The following is a 23,507-nucleotide window of genomic DNA, read 5'->3' as shown; positions in this document are numbered from 1 at the left end:
ACAGTGAGGCTTTGTTAAGGATCTGGAACAACCAGTGAGAGTGTATAGCAGAATCACAGGAACTAGAGCCTAACAGATCAATCTTATGGATCTCAGTTATTAGTTCCATTTTTTTCTACTTTAGCTTGTTTTTAAACTTTTTTTTTCAAACACATCAGAGATGATGGACCATAAACTTCCCCAGAAAGTCCTGCTCCAGTAAACAAAACTAGTGACACCACGACGTTGCTGCAGCTGTGTGTAGTAAACATCTGGTGGATGTGAACTGCCTCCTCACCACTTCATCTCACCGGTTTCCCACAGTCAGGATGTTTCCCTGCACTTCCTGATCCCTCTGAAACATAAGGCTTCAGCTCTGTGACGAGGCTGTATTATTACTACAATCGGCTCCTTGGCTATAGCTAACACCCCGTTAGAGGACCTTGGCTGCAGGCTGTGGGGCCGGCGGTTCACCTGTTAGTGGTTTATAGTCTCCTGTAGACAGCTGCTGCTTTTCTTGGCCTTCATGATGCTTCCTGTTTCTGCTTCTTTCTTTGACCTGTGGAAATACTTTCAACTGCTGTTTAAAACCATTCATTTAAAAATAAACCTGCAAGCCTATAATTACTATTATTCCAAAAATTATATTTAAACAACTCTCTTATTAAACAGAAACATTTTGAAGCATTTCATTTGCAGTCTGTTGTTTCAGAGGATCTTTTTGGTTTGTGTTTGAGTCCTGCCCGATAATCCAGACTGCTACAGAGTTATGGGACAGCTCTAAAGTCCGCATAGAGGAAGGAAACGGTTTGGCTGATTCCCTCGTCGTCGTAACGGTGATCCTTGGTAAAGAACCTGATATCGTTGGAAAGTCTGATGAGTCACAACAGGGTAGAACTTGGCAGGATGAGCGAAACACCCTTTCATTTTATTATTTTTGGCGGGGTCTTTCATCAATAGGTACCAAAATGTGACCTTTCAGTCAAAAGGGTGAAGAAGCCAACAAGTTGTGGCTTTCAGCTTACTAAGAGGTTCACTTTTGAGTGGTTCTGCTTCAAGTAGTAAAGAAGTGTTTCCAGTGAGAGCGTTGAACTGGTGCAGAGTTGTAAACTAGTAGAGACACAACTTTTGATATCAGTGAGTTTCAGTAAAACACAGCAGGCTGTTAGTGCTGTTAAGAAGTACTCAACATGGATCGTTGCCAACTTTTATTGAGTGCTGCTTAGCTGGTGAGTTAAGGCTCACGTTTAAAAGAAAAAAATAACTAAGATGCAAACATCCAATGGAAACTGAAAGCTAACCTGGTGAGGATCTGCTGTCAGTGAAGACAGGGAAGGCTAACGGGTGAACTGATAAAAGTAGCAAAACAAAAGGAACGGAACCACTCATAGGTACAGATAAAACTTGAAAAATTGTAATGTGGTGCCAAAGGCTATTTATGTCGGTCATTCTTAAAGGTGAAACTGATTTATGAGACTCACAAACAACACAAAAAGATGCAAAGCCAGATATTTCAGCCTTTATTTGTTATAACTGAAGATTATGGCGCACAAATTATTCAAAATCTAGCACGATTAGAGTAACGTAAAAAGGTTCAGTATTTTAGACTCGGTGTCACACTCTAATCAGCTAATTAATCAAAAACTCCAGCAAAGGGTTCCTGAGCCTTTAGATGTTCTCTCAGTCTAAGCTGAATTACTGATATAAATGGACTTTTGCACCGTATTCTAATTTTTCCTGTTTCACCTGTACTCTGAAACAATGTCAGCTGTGTGTGTATAAACAGTCCTAGTCTACCCAAACACAATGTGATTACTCTTGTCTCTTTGAATCTCCCTTTTGAGGTTTTTGTTCTTTTTCCTCTGGTCAGAGATGAAAACTCAAAATCAGGATAAAAAATCTCAGGCTTTTTATTTTGATAACCATATGTTGATTATATCTGTGATTAAGATGACATTAATAAAAAGGATGTAGTCTGTTGTTTTCAGACATACGCACCGATCAGGGCTGAGCTGCACTGACATCAGTAGTAGGAGAAACTAACTTATCAAATAGATGATTTGTTGATGAAAAATTAGCCTTCAAGGTGAATTCACCTACAGGTAATTAGTTTAATAAACTATATAATTTAAAAAACAAGTTAGAATTACTTGATAACTTAATACAGGGGCTCCATAAATGCAAGCAAATGAGAGATATGTTAACGGTTCTAGGTGTGTGGGCTTACAGGCTGAGAGTGTTGGATGGGAAGTACAATATGTTCTTAAGACTTTCAGATGTTCCTTCAGGCCCGTACAGCTCTGAATGGGTTCTTATAGGTTGTTGAGCTCCAGGAGAGTCTGGTCCAACACCTGGTGCATATCCAGATTCTCTTCTTTGGCCTGGGCCAGCTTCTCTACAGTTGGAAACAAAATAAGTCAAAGACATAGTAAATAAGCGCTCTGTATTTCTTCACATTACATACAAAGACACATTAGTTGCTCTTTTTTTAGTAAAAACATATGTAATGTAAGACCTATTTGGAGGTTCTGGAGAGGATGGTTCATCGGATAGTCAAACCTCGGATTCATGAGCAATGTGGTTTTGGCTTTATACCAGCTCAAGAGGTAGAACGGGTTGTCCAGTAATCAGAAGATTGCAGGTTCAATCCCCACTCCTACCAGAGAATGCTGCTGTTGTGTCCTTGGGCAAGACACTTAACCCACCTTGCCTGCTGGTGGTGGTCAGAGGGACCAGTGGCGCCAGTGGCAGACCTCACCTCTGTCAGTGCACCCCAGGGCAGCTGTGGCTATATTGTAGCTCATCCCCACCATCATGTGAATGTGTGTAAATGGGTGGATGACTGATTGTGTTGTGAAGCACTTTGGGGGGTTGTAGAACCCTAAGAAGGTGCTATACAGGCCATTTACCCGTCCTGAAGAGTGAGTGGGAGTTTTCCCAACCAATCTACATGTGTTTTGTGGATTTGGTGAAAGTGTATAAGTGTCACTCAGGGAGGTCTGTGGGCAGTATGGGGTTTTAGGCCCATTGATACGGGCTGCTAGTTCTGATTGGTCTGATCAGTTGAAGGTATGATCGATGAGAGCTTGGTCCACATTGCCCGCAGTCGCAAGTCAGGCCCATTCCCGGTGGGAGCTGGATTTGCCAAAGCTACCCATTGTCACCGATTCTGTTCATAACTTTTATGGACAGAATTTCTAGCCAAGATGATGAGGGGATACGTTTGGGTGGTCTGAGGATCAGGTCTCTGCCTTTTGCAGATGATGTGGTGAAGAGAGAGCTAAGCTGGAAGGCGAAGCTCTTTCTTGGATCTACGTTCCTACCCTCACCTGTCATCACGAACTTTGGGTAGTGACTGAAAGAAGGAGATCACAGATGCAAGCGGCTGAAATTGGTTTTCTTCGCAGAGTGTCTGTGCTCTCCCTTACTGATAGGGGGAGAAGCTTGGTGATCAGGGAGGGGTTTGGAGTAGATTCGCTGCTCCTCCACATCGAGAGGAGCCAGTTCAGGTGGCTCGGGAATCTAGTTAGGTTGCCTCCTGGACGCCTCTCTGGTGAGGCTTTCCAGACACGTCCAGCTGGGAGGAAACCTAAAGGAAGACCTAGGACACGCTGGAGGCACTATGTCTCTCGGCTGGCCAGGGAATGCCTTAGGAATCCCTCGGAGGAGCTGGCCCAAGTGGCTGGGGAGAGGGAAGTCTGGGCATCTCTGCTTAGGCTGCTGCCCCTGCGACCCGAAGAAGTGGAAAATAATGGATGGGCCAAAGGTTTAAATGCCTTCCATTCACACCTCTTAAAGTCTCACTGTCATTGCCCATGTTACAGTTGAAAGACTTGAGTCCCCAGTTGGAGCCCCATCTAAAGCTGGTTCTAGGATCTCTGAAGTGGGTGGGTACTCTGAGATGCTGTTTGCTGCATACGTTTAAACCAGAGTTGGGGCCTGTTCCTCGACCTGAAAGCACAGTGGACCTACCCTTTTATCATCTTGGGTAAATCCCAACAAACAGGCAATCAGTCTGAGGGCTAACAAGAACTTCCTCCGCTCAACTGGGTCAACTTCATTGAAGAATAAGGTCCAACCCCTCGCTTTTAATTGGAGACCCTACCAGGGACAGCGTGATAGCTCTAAGGATCTTAAGCAGTGCCCAAAGTGGGCCTGTACTTACCAGTACACACTCCTTATACACCCACCAGTGCACAGCTGATTCAAATTAATTGGAGTGAAGGCTCTTATCTTGATTTATAATATTAGAGTATCCACCAGCTCAGCGGCCTAGTGGTATGAGTGTCTTCCCTGGGACTGGGAGATCCATGTTTGGGTGATACCAAAGACTTGGTGACCCAATGTTTCCCCGCTTGACACTCTGCATTAAGGTGTTCGACTGGAAGGGATAAAACAACAAATAGTTCCTGAGCACAGCTGTGTCTGCAGCTCACCTCCCCTCCCCAGGCCATGCGTCAAATGTGGAGAACAAATTTTACACAACAGTGTGAACACTGATGGGACTTTTAACTTTAACATCAGACTCCAAACTTTACAGGAAGCAGAACAACAAAAGGAAGTAAATTTCAATACATTTCTCTGGTGTTTATTTTATGTTTATGTTTATTCATTTAGCAGACGCTTTTATCCAAAGCGACTTACAATTTATAACCTATGGGGCATGTTGTGATCTGTGGGGGGAAACCGGAGTACCCGGAGGAAACCCACGCATGCATGGGGAGAACACGCAACTCCACTCAGAAAGGCTGCAGCCGAGTTTTGAACCTGCAACCTTCGTGCTGCGAGGCAACAGTGCTTACAACTGTGCCACCATGCAGCCCATTGTAGATATTTAAAAAATCTCAAATATAACGGTTATATTAAAAACACCCTGATGGCTTTATTGCAGCTAAAAACCATCAAACCTGACATTAAATATGAGCATAAATAAAAAATATCAGTTGAGTCCTTTTTACATGCTGACACTTTTTAGATATATCATTTTTGATTTTAACAGGAACTGTCAGCACCATCAAATTAACTAATAGATACAATAAAACCTTAAATATACTCCTTACAAATTTAAGCATCAATATTCAAATTTCGGTGTTTGAATAGAAAAAATGTAATCACACAATTTTTACTCCGGGCTATCAAATCATCAGAACCTCACACTGACCCATAATTATGTTGGTGGGGAACTAAAGATGTGGATTAAGGCTCAGGGTTTGACTTTCCCCATGAAGCTGTGACTCTACGACAGATTAAACCCCAATCCTACAGCGATCAGCGCAAATACCCAAATTTAGTGAGCTCAAATTATTTACCTTTGGTAAAAATTTGATGTATCCTTTTTAAAAGTGATCTACATGTTGTTTGTTATTAGGACCTTGTGTGGGGTTGGGTGCTTATTTGTGCGTGTATCAAAGAGTTCTTTTCCCAAATGTATAATGGGGTTTATTTCCTGAGCCCTAGCATGTGTGTTACGTGTGCAGCAGGTGGTCAGCAGAAAGCAAGGAGGAAACCGAGATGAGACAAAAAGTCAAGAGAGCTTTAAATCTTTATTACAGAAAGGAGAGGAAACAGAACTAAATAAATATTTCACTAATAAGGACATTAATCAGACCACATTTAAGGTAAGCAGCAGCTCCTGTTTTTAAAAAGAGAGAAAACAATAGACCAGTCCTGTGTCACAAACATCTAACCGCTGAAGGGAGTCTGAATTTCATTTGATAAATCTTCCATCGCTGCTGCAAAAAGGAAGAGAAGAGCAAAAAGGTGGAGGGACGATGAAACAGAAGGGGAGGAAGACAGTGTCTACAGTGTGGTCATGTCGTTGAGAGCCAGGTCCAGCTCCTCGCTGAGAGCTTTGCCCTTTAGCTTCTGAGCATACACCTCGTCTGGAGGAGAGGGGTGAAAGGTCACAGACAGACACACAGGATGGAAAAACATTGAGATGAAATAACAGGACAGAGAAAAGTCCAGAAAGTTAAAAAGGGTAAAGAATCGCTGCCACTGCCACCAGTACTATGTGAATGTCATCACTTCAGCTCAAAACACACAACAGTCAGTTAGACTTATCCTGGATCTACGTCAGCTGATGAAAGTTAGTCACACACAACCCATCTGTCCGTATGCAAGATGTCCAAGATAAAAATGAAGTCAACAACTTTAGACTGATAGAAACGAGCCTCACACCTCCTCTGTAACGGGATGGAGCTACTAGATGTAGTCCTGCTTCGACAAGCTCGAATGATCCTCTTCCAACCACAGTCCCAGACCAATCGGATCAATAATCCAACGTTGTGCATGATTGTTTCTCTTTATTTACTCCTGCTGTTTTGTCTTTTTCTTGTGCTTTGTCAAGTTTTCAGCTAATTTTATCAATATATCACAACAGTCGGCTGCTTTTGGAGATGCTGGCTGGTAGTTCTACCCTTTATACTTTTACTTTACTTTGGTCTATTGAAGCACAGTCATGGCTTCAACTTTTTCAAAAACACTTATTTAGACTAACCACTTCAGCGTAATTCCACCCAGAAACTTCAAACTTTAAATGAGTCTCAAAACTTTGAGATGTTACCATATAATTCAGATTGTTGATTTTCATCGTATTTTGTAAAAAGAGTTTTAACACAAACAAGACCACCAAAGCACTCTGTTGATCATGTTTGCTGGATCATTTTGGTCTATCATGGCTGCCTCCATGAACCCTGTAGCACTTGTCTGTCTTTGTGTGTGTGTGTCTGAGTGAGTGTGTGAGCAAATGAGTGATTGATCCCACACTAATGGCGCTTTCACATCTGGGCCAGCACGGACCAGACTGGGTAGCTTTTAAAATGTTCACATCTAGGTGACCTTGCATTTTTCCGTGCTCAGCCGATCTACACACATACCAAGACGGTCTGCTTTGGGCTGAACAGATCCAACACACCCACTGCCAACTGATTGGCCGGCTCAAATAGACGCCTACCGTTAGAAGAAGCTTCCGATTGGCAGATAGAATAAACCAGCAGGGACTTCCTGCTTGCACGATTCATTATCATTCTGGAAACTAAGTAAATGTTGCCTCAGACAAAAGCTGCAGCGGTCTCTCCTTCTCACTGCTGTGAGGAGCACACACACACACAGAGAGAGAGAGAGAGACAACGCTGCCGTGCCTTGGGCTGCACAGCCGTCTAAGGGAGACACCACAGACTTTTCCGCTCGTCTTTTGCCCCGCCCACGTGCTCGGAGATTTCCCCGTTCTTGAAAAGTGTTTGTGAACAATCCCTATCGGTGCTGGGCCTGGACCTTCGCCACCCAGCCCGGTCCATGCTGGCCCAGATGTGAAACTTCCATAACAATATGCTAAGACCGATGTTAACAATGGGTTAGCATGTCTCTAATGTTAGCATCGCATCTCACTAATGATGAATGTTATCAGCTGTTTGTTAATCTGTTTTTCTCTCCAACACGGTCGTCAAGAACAGGAAACAGAACCATCTGAGTACCTTCCAGGTCGTCGATGGTTTTCTCCAGCTTGGCGACAGATCGTTCTGCAAACTCAGCTCTGGTCTCAGCCTGAAACACAAACCACAGCGTATTTTGGGTTATGGTCTTGGTTTACGTGATTAAATTCCTCCTTGTTTTATAGTTTTGCATTTAAGTATGGACATAAATGAACTTTTGCACCATATTCTAAGTTTTCAAGTTTCATTTGTATCGAATTACATTACGAATGTAATTATTTGATGGTTAATTTTAACTGGAAACAATACAACAAATATAAAAACTCGGAATTTATTAGCATGTCTGAACTTGCTCATGCATGTGCAGTTGGAGTTTGGGTTGGGGAAGCTGAAATGACCACGTTCTACAACATTGCTGCTCTGACTGGATCACTTGGTGATTTTCTCCTGATTTAGATATTTTTCTGCTTGAAACATTTTTCTAGACTAGTGTAGATGCTGTGTTCATGAAATCTCCTCTTCTGGCTCTTTTTAACACCTGATATGACAACAATCCTTTCAGGAGGAGGAGCTGACTGAGCCCCAGGGGGAGAACTCAAATCAGATCACCTGAACAGGAGCCCGTAGCATCCTGAGAATAGTGGGAGGGTTTAGTTTAAACCTACAAATGTAAGAATGAACATCTCAACACTTCACGGGGAGCTAAAGAAGTCATTTCAACAGGAAAAGTCTTACCTCCTTCAGTTTTTCTGTAAGAACTTTTATTTCTTCTTCATATTTGTCCTCCTTTTGTGAGTACTGGAAAACAAAAAGATGAATTTAACAACAGTTCACCACCTTTAACAGGGAAACGGACTTTGCTAAATCAGATTATGAGAAGAAATGAATTATAAAATAATAATAGGACACAATAAAAGGTCATGAAACTAAAGAAAGGAACTTATCTAGATGTTTTACTGCATCATCTAACCTGTGCTTCATGTTAATTGCACTACAGTTGTTAATGTTCCCATCAGACATGTGAAGGAATATGAAGATTTTATTGTTTCCAGATTAAAATAATAAAGTCAAAGCCTTTTCCAGATTCAGTCAGAAAGAATGGGAAAGGAGTATTTTTAGATTAAAAGAGGGAATAAAAAACAAAACCGGCACATTAATACCCATCATGCCTTGTGTTAATGAAGTACAGAGGTTTTACTTCAGAATAGGTTTTCATGATAAAGACTTTTTAATCCCTAATCTGAATCTGGACCTGAACAGAACCAGTTTAAACTCCCAGCTGTTCCAGCTCCAGGAGGATTAAAGCCAGAATCAGGATCCATCGCATGATTAAACTGTTGTTCAACACCTTTTCCCTCTGTTCTCAACAAAACGTTAACTCAACAGTTTCTTTATCTTCCAGCTGAGAATCAAAATAACTTTTCTTGTTTTTATTCTAAGTGATGAAGAGAGATCAGACAAGGACTATGATTCACTGACGGGATCTGCACGCTCTCTGGATCATCATAATCGAGCAGCGTTTTGCTGACTGGGCGAGTGTTTTGTGTTTTTAATGGACTTATTTTATATACATTACATTTATTAGAACAAATGTGTCAAATATGCAAAGTCCAGTGGAACGTCCCTCTCAGCTCCAACCCTACCTTCTCAGCCTGGGCTTCCAGAGACTTCAAGTTGTTGGTGACATTTTTCAATTCTTCCTCAAGGTCAGCTGATTTACTGAACAACGTAAGAAAGAAGAAAGGAAAAAGCAGAAAAAGGCAGTAATTTGAAAGACAGGAGAGCTCAAAGGTTTAATGAGTAATCTCAAACATCATGTTAATGATTTATTAGGTTTAGTCCAGAGAAGTAATGGCAGAGAGTTAAACCTGAAGTGGGAATAAGACGGAAAGGGGAGCACAAATAATCTCAGAAATAAATCAACTTCAATTAAAGAAAAGGTTGAGCTCATTAGTGATTTTCTTATGTATTATCTTATATAAGAAATGTGATATATGCACATCTCTTTGCTGGCTCTCGGAAGATCCAAAAAAAAAAAAAAGATTAGAGGGACACAAAGAACATCAGAGGTAAACAGAAAATACTGTGAAAGCTGAGAGTCTGCAGGCCAGAGGAGCACAAAGCAGCAAGAGGGACAGCAAGTACCTCTTCCTCTCCGCACATCATCAGCTTCAGGTTCTGGTCCATCAGTTTGAGCTCCTGCTCAAGCTCCCTCACTCGCCTAAAGTGGTTAGCCCAGAAGACCGTGGTGTGGTGGGGTGAGCCGGAAACCAGCAATATTGGTGCATTCATGCATTAATGTTGATCAGAAACACACACACATACACACATTCAGGGTGGCTGGTTATGTTCAGCAGGCTATACTGGAGTTAGTGCATCACAGCAAAGTCAAACCACTCAGAAAGCATTCGGTCGTCTGCTAAATAAAAGAGCCAAATGCAGAAACTCGTTCTAAAACATAAGGAACATTTATACTGTTCAATTCTTGCTGTTTACACAAAAAAAGAAAAATAACACAAGAAACTGTAGAAGAGAAGTGTGCAGGGTTTGGGTCCATCAAGGGGCAGAACTGCTGATTAAAATCATATTATGACAGCTCGCCATTTGCACTTTTCAATTGTGAAATATTAATAGTGAACCGTGTTATATATCTGCAGCAGCTGGATGACCTGGTCTGATAAAACACCAGCCAGACACCATCTGTGTGGAGCCAACAGAACCAAACATGTGATTACAGCCATCAGAACCCATAAACGCTGCAGACTTCTGGAGAACTTCAACATGCATTTTTAAACATATATCTAAGTCCTAGTGACCAGGCTGTATTTTCCTCTAGAACATCATATTTATTTTTTGTGAGTGAGTTTCTCATTGCAGGTGTTGACTTACGCCTCAGCCACCTCAGCACGTTCCTCTGAGCGCTCCAGGTCTCCCTCCAGAATCACCAGCTTACGAGCAACCTGCAGAAATGAAATGTAACATGAAAAACTGAAGTAACACACACACCTGTAACTATTATTACCAAGCACTCTGCAGCTTTGCAGCTAAATGCTCTCAGCGGTTCTTTATTCTGTTTTGCAGAGATCTCCGGTCTGTTCTGGTTTTTATGGTTCTGGCAGCAGGGGGTCAAACAGCTTCCTGCCCAGGGTGCGATAAGTTCTGGGCTTTTCTGAGGCAGACGGAACTGTGTGGTCATGCAGATCCCCCTGAAAACCTTCAGAAAGGGAAGTCTTGGCTGTAGTCTTGTCTGTGTCCAGGAGCGTTATCAAACCCTCCACCCTGCAGGTGGACTCAGCCCACCAGAACTCTGAATGGGGTCAGACAACACCCTGAAACCCTGTCTGGGTCCTACGCACTTCAACAGAAGGAAATTAAAGTTCCTTCCTGGACTTTTTTTTATATCTGATCTGTAACAGGGTCAGTCAGAGCTGAGAGGTTTGGTTCAGAGCCTTGACTTTAATCCATCAGCAGTTTTTAATTGTTCAGGTTTGGAGTGGACATGTGACCAGAACCCCTCACACCAGGTCAGTCAACAGCTGGTTACTGCTGGAGATGAGTTTAGGAGGATCCAAACAATAAAGCCACAGCTGGAAGACTCTCTCAGCTGTGGTTCGTTTTAAACGTTGTGATGGTCTAAAGCATATCTGATCAACTCTGGAACTGAAATATGTCACTTTGGGTCCTCCATCTCTCACCTCTTCATATTTGCGGTCAGCCTCCTCAGCGATGTGCTTGGCCTCCTTTAACTGCATCTCCTGGATCTCCATCTTCTCCTCATCTTTTGTTGCTCTGTTCTCTATGACCTTCATCCCTCTGAAGGAACAGCAGGACAGAAACAGGAGGTGTGATCAACTGCTTCTCTAGATCTTTAGCAGAAGAAATTACCAAAAACAGGAAGATGAAATACAACAGGACTAAACACAGCGTTGGGAAATTTAGAACAGAAAAATAAAATATGACAGACTTTTAGCAGTCAGAGTGAAATTTAATTCAATTCAACTTTATTATCAGATTCAAGGTCCACATTAAAAAAAACATAAAAAAAACGATACAAAAGATTATAAAAGACAGGCATACCAGTGTCTCCACATGGATGACTGGTAATGGACTGCACTAAAATGGGGATCAACCAGCATCCGCACAAGTCTGTTCTTAAGAGTTCTTCAACCACAAGATAAACCTGTACATCAAATTCCTCATTATGGCTTGCAAGGTCCTGACATGAGCGTTAGAAAATAAAAGACTTGCACCACAGGACCGAGGCTTCCCTAGCAGAGTCCTAAACGCATCGTTGTATGCTACTACAGTTAAGCTTTTGCAAGCTGGCTTTCCTATACTTACACCACAAAGGTGCAGTATACAAAGGTGTGCAGTAGGTTCTAAAAAGGTGGATTTTTAATCTTATCAGAACACACGTGGAATTTCCTGACCACAATACTGGCTTGGGCATACAAAGCGCGACATTGCCGGTAAATGTCGTCATCGTCACAGAGCTGATCTGTGAGGATGTGACCCAAATATTTGGCTTTGTCACTGACACTTTATCTTCTTGTCGACCAAGTAGAAGTCTGGGAAACAAAGATCCTTATCCCCTTTGGTTCGACAAATCAGCACAACACTCTTTTTTGCATTAAACTGCACATCGTACTTCAGCCCATATTCAGAGCATGTGTTTAGCAGCTGCTGAAAACCAGCACTGCTGGGCAAAATGATGGCCGAGTCATCAGCATACATGAGATGATTAATCAGCCTGTTACCAATCATACATCCAGTTTTACATTTCTTGAGTTGATTTGACAAATCATCCATGTAGAGGTTGAACAGAGCAGGTGACAGTAGCCCTCCCTGACGCACCTCGTTGTTAACACCAAAGGGGGCTGATGTGGTATTGTCCCATTTAACTTGCATCGTCTGATTAGAATACCAGTATGCCAAAATCCTCACAATGCTATCAGGGACACCACTTTCGCTTAACTTACAAAAAAGCTTGGAGTGGTTGACCCGATCAAATGCCTTAGATGCATCAATAAACCCCATCATCACTGAGGAGTTCTGTCTCAAATAAAGATGAGCTGCTTCCTTAAGGCTATAGATACACAGATCTGTTCCCAGCTTGGATGTAAAACCAAACTGGTGGTGTGTCGTTGTTATGAAAAATCACATTCCTGCAGGCATCCCATCTCCGCCTGCATAAAGTGATCCAGGTTTAGAATCAACTGGAATATCAACACTGTTTATAAATATTTGAGGTCATCTGGAGGTATTACAACTAAAGGCAAAGACCTAGGAGATGTGGTAGCTTTCAGAAACACGTACAAGTCGTTTTAATTTAAATGAATATCAGGATCTCCAGATGAATCGGCCCAAAGCTGCTGATAACCACAAACATTTATGATTCTTCTGGCCTGCCTTAGTTTAAAAATCCCCTGCAGTGTGATGGTGACAGGATGAACGAGCTCTTCACCTCTCGCTTTCATCTGCAGCTTTCTCAGCTTCCTCCAGCTTCTGCAGAGCTGTAGCTAGCCTCTCCTGCGCCCGGTCCAACTCCTCCTCAACCAGCTGGATACGCCTGTTCAGAGAGGCCACCTCTGCTTCAGCCTGGAACACACACACACACACACACACACACACACACACACACACACACACACACACACACACACACACTACATTATGATATGATCATAATTCATGTGGTACACTGGTCATACTCTAATCTGTGTTACAGCATCCTTGAGCAAGACAATATGTAGTTTGTGTGTGTGTGTGTGTGTGTGTGTGTGTGTGTGTGTGTGTGTGTGTGTGTGTGTGTGTGTGTGTGTGTGTGTGTGTGTGTGTGTGTTCCCCTACCATATGTAGAAAACAGTCTAGTGAGATGGATTTTAGATGTGTTCCTTTTTGTTACAGATTTATGGTGTTTTAAATTAGCATTTGAAAGCATTTGGAGTGGATTTAGTCCAAAATTAATTCATTAATGAATTAATTAAACTCTGCCTAAGATAATACATTTAGTTATATTCACACTAATAATAAAACATTTGCTAAAGTGGGAAACACATTCCAAAAACCATCAGCTGATTAAACATTAAGTCTTGAGCTCAGCTGATTCAAGGACTTCTCTATGATTGACAACCCTATAATTGATATTTCCTCCGGCAGACGGTCGGGTTCAACAGGGGTAACAAGGGACCTGCAGACTGCGCAGGAGCGGTGTGCCGCACACCTGCGCAGGTGTATAAATGACCGTGGGATGAGTTCTTCTCAAAGCTCAGAACATCAGTTTAGTAAGCAAGCCAACGACATAATAACTTCATAAGTTGTTCAAAAGAAAACTCTACAGCAATCTTAATGAAATCGAATAAAAGCTATGACCGAGTAAATAAAGTTTCCTGTTTTTTTTAACCACAGCGCCCCCTAGAGTCCCAGTGGACAATGCGGTGAACCCAGAGTTCGGTCCGGTTTGTGGTACCCGCTGTCTGGTCTGCCTCTCCATGTCCGCCTCGGCCTGAAGAAATTCCGCTCGGTCCTCCGCCTCGTAGACGACCTGCTGCAGGCCCTGAATCTTCCTCCTCACCGCGTCTACCGATGCCAAGGTCGTCATGCTGTGGCCGTTAGCACCGAGCAGTACACCAGCGTCACCGCAAACTCTAGCCGCACTCTGGGGACCCCCACGGTCTGAAGCCCCTGCAGCACCAGGGCTTTTCCGGTTTAGGTGACTCACGCATGCGCAAATAAATTTAACGTCGCTAACTGTTTTGTGGCTACTTTTTTGGTTAATATAAACATTAGTTTAAATTAATTTATTAGTTAACAATGCAAATATTTTATTTTAAGTTGAAAATGTTAGATAAATTTTTATTTAAAGTTGATTAAGTTGAAAAAGCAGGAAGCAGTGGAGAAATCCGATATCTCAGTTTCTAAAGAACAAACCAATCCTCTGGTCAGGGAAGGTCACCAAGCGCCACAGAGGTAAAACGTGCTTTGTACATTTAAATCAAATGACATGTTTCTCCTTTTCTTCCGTCACCCAGCTTCGTTTAGCCAGCGGACTCAATTTCAAGCGTATGCGTGAAGCGGAAGAGGTCTGAGCATGCGGGCCTGAGAACGACGGAGCTTGAGAACGTTGGAAGCAGCCGGATGCTTCCGGCGTCATGGTGTTTCCTTGGTAACACATGGATATCCGGGTAGGAAGTCAAAACAACGTTTAAACCGGGGGATGGTGTTAATGTGTTATTAATTTTATGTAAACAGTTTATACATAAATGTCGATTTTTTAAGACTAAACCAACACTAGCCTATTGGAGAAATGACTTAAAATTATTACTTAAATCTTTGAATTTAGTTAAAAAGAAAAAGGCTGGTTTGTTTATTTCCTTTGTAGAAGATTTTGAGTTAGTAAGTCAATAATCTATTACTTAGATGACCCCAGCTTTAGATGTTCTTTTTCTATTGTTTTCTATTGTTTTTTTTCATATACGTGAAAATGTTGAATATGTATGCATGTAATGATTATCTTTTGAATATATAATGTAAGGTGCATTTTGTTTGTATGTTACCTTTTCTAATTAAAAAAAAAAAAAAACGTTTAAACCGGGGGCTCTTATTTTGAATTTTTTTTCCTTCATTTTTACCTTGAGCTCAGTCACGACCTAATTTCCAAAAATTACCAATAAACTATTTTAACTTTGTTTCTTACCACCTGGTGGAGGATAGTGTACATCACTTACATCTGTTGCCTTTTTCTCTGCCTGCTCCAGCTTCTCTTGGGCATCCTTAAGGGACTCGGAGTATTTGTCCAGTTCATCTTCCACTCCTTTGAGCTTCTTCTGCAGACCGAGGAGCTCCTCCTCCAGCTGCAGGCCACAGCACACAGAGCATATCAGAAAACAGACACATCTTCATGAACATGCAAAGGGTGGGGGTGCCTTGGAGACAGTAGGAACCTGTTTATGGAGGATAAATGTGAATAAAACATTCACTTTGCAGGCAGAGGAAATTGGTAAAACTTTCTAATCTAATTTGCACCGATTTATTTAGAATTTTCCTACATGTGCATGTAGAGCAAAATGAAGTCATGCATGGTTGACTCATTGTCGACTGTTGTTGCAACTTCACATCAAACTATATTGGCTAAAATGTCCTAGTGGAGTTTTAGGATTAGCACTCTGATCAGAAACCTGCTGACCCTGGCCTGTTTAAATCTAAAGCCTTCCTATTCAGGAAAGTAATGTGGACTTTTGGTTTTATGTGATCTGACTGTTTTAAAGGGCTATATAACCAATAAATGGGGATGATGATGACATCTATTCATAAATGTGTTTACTGCCCTCTAGTGGAGGATGTGTAGGTGGCAGTGGTCAATGCTTTTTTTTTCTTCTTATTGCTAATATATTGTTATATAATTATGTAACAAAAAATGAAGCTGGTTATAACATACTTGTTAAATTAAAATAGAACAACAAATAGGTAAAAAATTTTAAAGCTAGATTTAGTCTATTTAACTCATATTTCAGGCTTGGAGGGTTAACAAAGGAGATGCACTGAAGCATGAACTCCAACACCGACTAATGGTGTGTCTTTATTACTTCTGTTTTATGTTTTATAACTTGTGACAGAAACATACTCAGCTGCTCAGCACAGACAAAAATAGGAACCACCCCTTTGTGTCTGACTTTATCCCTTTGAAGTTCAGAACACTAAACACTAAATCATGAATCAGTTCCATAAATTCTTTATTCATGTTTTATCATTTATTTATCAGAGTTTTCACATTGGCAAATTTAGACAAATAAATACTGTACAAATGCAACAAACCAAAAATGGTCCAAAGGCTCCAAACCATATCTGTTAGTTAAAAATGAAGAGATTTCATTCTCCAGTATGACAATGATCCCAATCCCAATGTGTAAAAGCATGGTTTAACCAGAAGATAAAGTTCTAGAAAGGTCTGACAGGAAATCAGGATCACCAAATCAAGGCTGCTGCACAAGGCGACTAAAGGCTGGGATTAAATCAGAACACTGCACACTAATATGATGCAACCAGCTTACTGCACTTTTTATTTTCCCCAGAACAGATTAGTAAAGAAATTTCAGGATTTGTTTCATATATTTTACATTACCAAACACTAAAGTGTGTTTATGCTCAATGTGCCTGCTATGAGCTGAGATGAATACACTTACAATACTATTTTAAAGTAGTTCCCCTCAAGGCTGGGGCTGCTTCCAGAACTATATAAAGGCCACAATAAAGCACCAAGACCTTCTTAAATTCCTAGAACAAATGTCCTTTCTGCATCACCTGTTACAGCCCGTCTGCTCAGAGCTATGTCGAGCCTCTGACTCCCTCATGGAACTGGAATCTCCTAATCCTTTATATTTAAAATGGTAACTCTCAAACCAGCCGTGTTGATTTTAGAGGCCACAACAATTCATGGGGGGGGGGGGGGGCTGGCTATGTGGTAGCACAGGAATAGACATACCAGTATTAAATGCTCCCAAGTAGAGAAGAGCAGGCGTTGTAACAGCTTCAGCTGCAGCCCTCCGGGAACAATATGATGTCAGCGGTTAGGCAGATAAACGACAGCTTTCTTTATATAGACCGTCAACTAATGTGGTCAGATATACTGAGTAGTAACCAGTCATCCATCCATCTGTTAATTTTCTCCTTTTTATCCAAGGCTGAGGTTTGGAGGTAACAGATGCAGGAGGGAAGCTCAGATCTCCCTCTCCTCAGCAGCCTGTTCCAGCTTATACTGGATTCACAATACCGCCAATAAGTTTTGGGGTTTCCTGGTATCTTCCTCTTAGTAGGACATTCATGGCAAACCTCCAGATGTAGGCGTTGAGGAGTTCTTTAAGCCAGAACCACCTTAACTGACTCCTTTTGATCTGGATGAGTAGCAAACATAAGAGCTCCTCACCTTACTCCTCAGGCTGAACTCAGTCACACTTCTTAGGAAGATCATTTTGGCCAGTTTGATCCAGCATCTCGTAATTTTGGTCCTCATCTCAATCTCATGGGGTGGAGTGTGGACAGATCTGTACAGTATCTGCCTTTTGGCTCAGAAATTTCTTCACAAAGAAAGAATGGTGCAACTAACTGCCTCTTTGACCTTTACCAGTATAGTAGATTCAGCTTACATTTTCAGTCTCTGCCTCCTCATCAGGGGACATGTCAACTGGACGAAGGACATCCTTAAAATTTTCATTCAATTACCCTGAAATCTCCAGCAATTCCACAAACGTCTGGAATGAGTCATTTTCTTTAATGACTTGTCAGTTTGGCAGGAACGTCACAAGACCAACCAAAGGTCCGCCTCCATGGCAAAATCCTAATTTCCCAGCTAAACGTAACAGAGATGTTCATGGTCATTGAGAAAATCTTGAGAAAGCCCGTGTAGGAACAGGGAGAATATGTGCCGTGCTCAGCATTAATGAGTACACCCCTCTACATTAGTCAGAAAACCTTTAGTTTCCTGTCAGAATCAACATTTTCTATGACACACCGCACTACAGAATACTCCCACAAATGTGGACCATTGATTGCAAACAAGATTTGTTCATTTGCACACAAAAGTTTGATTTTCCTAACAAATCCATTCAAGCCCATGTTGCAAAAAAAAGAGTACACTCCAATTGGTCTTGAGAGAAAAGCCCCACTTAAAACTACAAAATTCTAATTAACAGGCATTCAACCACACAATGATTCATCTAATGATTCATTGTTCAAGCTGAGCACCACTCTCCATCCAGCATCCAGGCTCTACGTACTCTTGAAGACTGGAAAAAGAGAGATGATAATACGTCGCCAGCTTTTGCTGCGGATTGGTAAAACTGAAGATTCTGTGATCAAAGTTATGTTATTAACCTTAATTTTATGTTATGGAGTTAAACAAGTGTTCAATAAAACACAGTCTTGTGAAAAGTCTGATTAAATTCATACTTTTTAAAGGCGGTGTACTCATTTATGCTGAGCGCTGTAGATTCTAGTACCCAGATAAGAGTCAAACCTGGACTATTCTCCTTAACAGACAGCATCACTGTGCATAAATGGCACTACACAACAAGAACAGCTAATGGTGATCAGGGGAGAAAACCAGTCAGAGAATTATTTAGAGCGTTGGATTCTGGACAGCAGAGACTAAATGAAGTTCTGGCAGATGACATGTCCTCTTCTACTGCTGCTCACTGAAAGTATGCTGACACCTTTATGTTTTATTCTCTACCTTCAGTTTTACAGATGCTAAAATTTCACACGTTAGCAGCCGAGTCTTTCAGAACGGGCACTGCTAACAATCTTGTAATGCTGTGATTGCCTACAACAATATTTTCAAGATCCGACTAACCAGCCAGAACTCCATCATGTCTCATCGTCAGAAGATCTCAAGAAGAATAACTTATGATTAATAAGCAGTTGTTTCTGGGGCGACAGGACTCTATAGCTCCTGTGTCTGTCTGGCCTGTTCCATCCAGCCTTCCTGCTGGACTGTGATTCATTAAAGGGTTTTCCCTCTGTGCTACCATGCATGTGATCAGCTATTTTCAATGAGCACAGAGAACCAAGACAGGAACATTTTGATGAATGATCTACTGTATGGTTAAATGGAGTCACACAGTTTTACAATCAAAGGAAAAGATCTCTTCACCTCCCTTTTATTTTGGTAAGATACTCGAAACAGTCACATTTACTTTTATTTTCACACATAACTTAGACTGAATATTGTAATTTCCCAAATAAATGCAGAGACAGCTAACTAAAATGTGCTGCAACTTTTGATGGTTTGTCTTAGAAAACCTGGGGCCAATCAGGAGGGTTTGGTCCATGTTTGCTCATGTTCAAACCAAAGTGAAGAAGAAGTATGAAAGACCCTCAGCAAAGAGCTAATTCACTCAGAAATTATCTGTAAACACCAGAAGCCTCTCAGACCTTTTAGGGAAAACATGCTCAACAGAAGATAGTCTGGGGATACTTCTGTAGGCACGAAGAGTGCCCAAATGGATCATCTGATTTAAAGCAAGTGATCCCAGCCAAAGCAGACGTAGCAAAGATGATCAATCATAACTCTGATAGGACCATAAAAGTCCTGCGGATTAAAGTGAAGACAGCTCCCATCTGACTGGTCAGATTAATTATCTTTCTGGTAATCATGATAATCATTGCTGCTGTAAATACAGTGGAGCAAAAATTATTTGGAAGTCACCGATTGTGCAAGTTATCCCACCAACACAAAAATGGCAAATCCACAAAACAAGCTAATTTTAAACCTTTTCCTCATGACTCTTAACTTTCCAGCTATATGTATATATTGTGGAATTATATTTAAAAAGAAGTGGTTCTTTCCCATTTGTCTAAAAACCAAAGCCATGGTTCAGTCCAAAACCAACGACTGGACCATCCGGTTGTCTGTGTCTCCAAACCACTGCACTTCCGCATTCACTGTGGTCCTTACGGCATTTTGCTGGCTGCTACCACTTCAACTTTAGGACAAACTATCAGAGTTCCAAAAAAAATAAATAAATCAAAAAACGCCTTTGGAAGTTGCAGACAGACAACAAAAGACATTTAGACCTATCTGTGCCCGGTGTTTAGCGTACTCTCATTTACTCTGGTAATGTACTTTCTGGTATCAGAGGGATGTGGCCCAGGGATGATAGCTGATGGGAGTGGTCAGAGTTCAGTAATTTTGTGTTTAAAAGCTAGCTTGTTTTGCTATTGCAGCTTTAAAAAGATGAGGGAGGTCTGTAATTTTCATCACCTGCAAGAGATATAATGTAAAACAAAAATCCAAGAAAATCACAAAGTATAATTTCTAAATAATATGGTGCAGGAAATAAGTATTTGGTAAATAACAACATTTACCTCAATACTTTTTCATGTAATCTTGGTTGGCAATGACAGTTGGTCAGATGTTTCCTGTAGGTCTACACCAGGTTTGCACACACTGTTGCTGGTATTTTGGCCCATTCTTCCATGCTTCTATAGAGCTGCGATGGTTTAGGGCTGTCGGTGGGTAAAACGGACTTTCAAATGTCTTCACAAATTCTCTATTGGATAAAGGTCTGGAGTGTGACTGTTTGAAGGTGTAGACAGGTGTAATTTATTCAGGTAAGAAGTTCAAACAGGTGCCATTAATACAGGAAACGATGATAGAAGAGCTTCTCAAAGAAGAAGTAACAGGTCTGTGAAGACATTGCTTGTTTGTAGGTACTAAATTATGTATTTTCTGCACTGGGGATACTGTGGTCTGCAACAGGAGGGTAGCAGACTCGAGCCCTGCTCACTCTGCCACAGTCGTTGTGTGATTGGGCAAGACACTTCACCCACCTTGCCTGCTGGTGGTGGTCGGAAGTATGTGGCACCTGTGTTCAGTAGCCTCGCTTCTGTCAATGTGCCCCAGGGCAGCTGTAGCTAGAGCTACAATGTGGCTCATGACTACCAGCATGTGTGTGTGTGTGTGTGTGTGTGTGTGTGTGTGTGTGTGTGTGTGTGTGTGTGTGTGTGTGTGTGTTTGTGTGTGTGTGTGTGTGTGTGTGTGTGTGTGTGTGTGTGTGTGTGTGTGTGTGTGCGCGTGGGTAGCTGGTTGTGTTGTGTTGTAAAGCGCCTTGGGGGGTTGTCGAACTGTAAAAGGCTGTATATAAATACAAGCCATTCAACATTTTACAAATAAACAGTTTAATAACTGTACCTTGTGATTTCCTGGATTTTGCCTCACAGTTAAAGTGTAGCCACGATGAAAATTACAGACCTCTCTCATCTATTTACGTGGACAACTCGCAAAATCTGTGGCTGCCAAAGACTTTTTGCCCACATAAAGAAAAAAAAAGCTGATTAATTTTTGTGTAAATTTTCTCTAGCAGCAGTGTCTTAAGGAAAGCAACAACACTGGTGTGGTTAAATGAGAGAAGTGAAAATGGAGCACATCTGTAGTGTTCTGCTCCAGCAAACTTCACCCTCAACTCATCAGTCACCAAGATTAGAAAGGAAAACAGGAGTAACAGTGCTGGACTTGCGTGTGTCCTCATAACGTGTGAAAATAGACCACAATGCACCTGTTTTAATTTTGTTACACTTGCTTTTGGTACATTTAAAAACATTTTTAAAAGTTGTTTTGAATTTTCATGTTCTGTGCCTACATCTCTGAACTTTAAGAGCTCCTCACACCTTCTTATAGTCTCAGGTCATCCAGTCGAGGGCTGCTGGTAGATCCATGAAGGGATTTAAGACCAGTGGCCCGCAGGTTGTAGAATGTGTTGCTTCTATCCTTTCTCTCAAGTGGCTATATCCTCCTAAAATATAAGTTAATTAATAAAAATCAATCAATCCTTTTGACCATTTGAAAAAGCAGATAAAGGGTTTGGGCTGTGTGATTACAGCTGCTTATTTTATTTAGCTTTCACACTTTCTCTTTTATCTGCGTTTGTACATTTGTTTCTTGTTTTTATTGTAGAGATCTTCAGTTTCCTGTAAATGGTGCTTTATCAATAAAGTTAACTTATTCAATAGCAGGCCCCAGAGGAGCTCCATTGCGCTTTAATCCAACTGTTCTCGTTTGCACATCTTTTACTGGTTCTGACCAGACATAAAAACTGATTTTTAATTTTCAGACGTTTTATTTGTTGAAGGTTTCTCCAAAGTCAAGGGACAGGAGGCCTTATTGGTTTTAACTAAATTCCAGAAGACAACCACGACTCTCTCTGATTATCTTTTCTTTTTGATTTTTTTCACCTAATTAATTTCCACACATCTTGTTTCTGTAGCTCTTTTTTTTTTTACCCATGAAAACTTCCTTCCCCTCTGATCTGTTGCTTGGTACCATCAGACCCACCTGTTTGCATTTGTCCTCCGCTCCCTTCTTGTCCACCTCAGCCTGCTCTGCACGGTCTATCGCATTTTCCTTATCCAACTTCAGCATCTGCATCTTTTTCTTGATGGCCTCCATGTTTTAGTGTGTGTTGGCTCTCAGCAGAGAAAAGAAGAACACAGATATCCAGACAGAGACTCAGGCAGCTGGATGGGGGCGAGCTGTGGTGCTGGACTGAAAGACTCCAGGGTAACTCACAGACTGGTCCAGCCCACCAGCTGCTGCAGTTGCAGCGTGAACCTCATCCGTTACAGACCCGCTCCAACTGTTGCCCATATTTAGGCAGCAAGAGCTGGTCTGTGTGTGTGTGTGTGTGTTTCTCATCGCTCTGTGTGAGACAGTCATCTCACATCCCAAATATTTAAAAAGACAACTGTCCAGGACTGGTGGACCTTCCTCGCAGAGGAGTCTGGTAGTGATCGGAACAAGTTTCCATTGGCCTCCTGTTCAAATGATGTGAGCTGGAACTAGATGGATGAAATTTGCAGCTGAAAACTCACCATTAAAGGTTTGGTCTGACTTTTCTAGTCTGACAGGTTTGAACTCAAAAGATTAAAATAATAGGGGGGAAATCATCAAATCACAAAACATAAAAAAGTTTAAATTTGTGCTTTCATCTAAAATCAGAGACACAATAAATAAGTAATATGGTTAATAATACGGCTGATGTGTAGCAGATTTAATCTATGGAAGAGTTATAGATCCTCCTGTTGGGTTGTTCGTTAAATTTATTGAATTCATGACATGAAAGAACACATCTGGCTCAGATAACCTAGGACAAAGAGTTCAAATATCTTTCCTGTAAAGTACAGTTTGAGTTTAGGTTCTGATCCCATCATGTTGCACAGCACGCTATAAAGTGATGAGTGTATTCTGACCGCCCCGCTCTTTGATGCTTCTCTGCATGCCATGGGTGATGAATGTCCTCGACCTTGGAGACCACAGGTGGATGGGGGTGGCGGGCCAGAGACAGGAGATGAGTCCATCATGATCTGGGTAGAAAACTCCCAGTTGGATGGGTACCAGGAGGGGATGAGAGTTGTTCTGAGATGCTGATGCTGCCATAGCTGACGTGTCTATTCAGGACCAGAACACCACCTGACAAGTCGGCTATTAGGCTGGAGAGTTTATTCCACCTTAAGGGGAGATTCTGCTCCTAACCCACTCTAGGGTGGAGGATGGTTAACCAACTGCAAAGAGGTTTGAAAAAAACTCTTAAACCAAAAATCCTG

The 23,507-nt window shown here is 41.6% G+C and overlaps 1 protein-coding gene across 7 annotated transcripts; it reads right to left on the bottom strand.

Moving 5' to 3' along the window:
* Positions 1-1,483: 1,483 nt before the first annotated feature.
* tpm2 (tropomyosin 2 (beta)) lies at positions 1,484-22,571 on the bottom strand. Of its 7 annotated transcripts, none has more exons than XM_015974114.3 (9): positions 22,240-22,571; positions 15,140-15,265; positions 12,877-13,010; positions 11,108-11,225; positions 10,302-10,372; positions 9,056-9,131; positions 8,148-8,210; positions 7,455-7,524; positions 1,484-2,374 (listed from the first exon to the last, which is right to left on the bottom strand). In XM_015974114.3, exons 1-9 carry the CDS (start codon positions 22,351-22,353, stop codon positions 2,292-2,294), a joined length of 855 nt encoding a protein of 284 aa, XP_015829600.1. In that variant the 5' UTR covers positions 22,354-22,571; the 3' UTR covers positions 1,484-2,291. The 7 variants fall into 7 exon arrangements, with proteins under 7 accessions (XP_015829600.1, XP_070408288.1, XP_054600015.1 ...); XM_015974103.3 differs by lacking the exon at positions 1,484-2,374 and adding an exon at positions 5,504-5,861; XM_070552187.1 differs by lacking the exons at positions 9,056-9,131; positions 15,140-15,265; positions 22,240-22,571 and adding exons at positions 9,558-9,633; positions 13,882-14,222.
* Between the last annotated feature and the right edge of the window lie 936 nt (positions 22,572-23,507).

This window comes from Nothobranchius furzeri, chromosome 6 (genome assembly GCF_043380555.1).
Source record: "Nothobranchius furzeri strain GRZ-AD chromosome 6, NfurGRZ-RIMD1, whole genome shotgun sequence".
Classification (NCBI taxonomy): domain Eukaryota; kingdom Metazoa; phylum Chordata; class Actinopteri; order Cyprinodontiformes; family Nothobranchiidae; genus Nothobranchius; species Nothobranchius furzeri.
The sequence above is the reverse complement of the archived record's forward strand: the minus strand, read 5'-3'. Positions and strand labels throughout refer to the sequence as shown.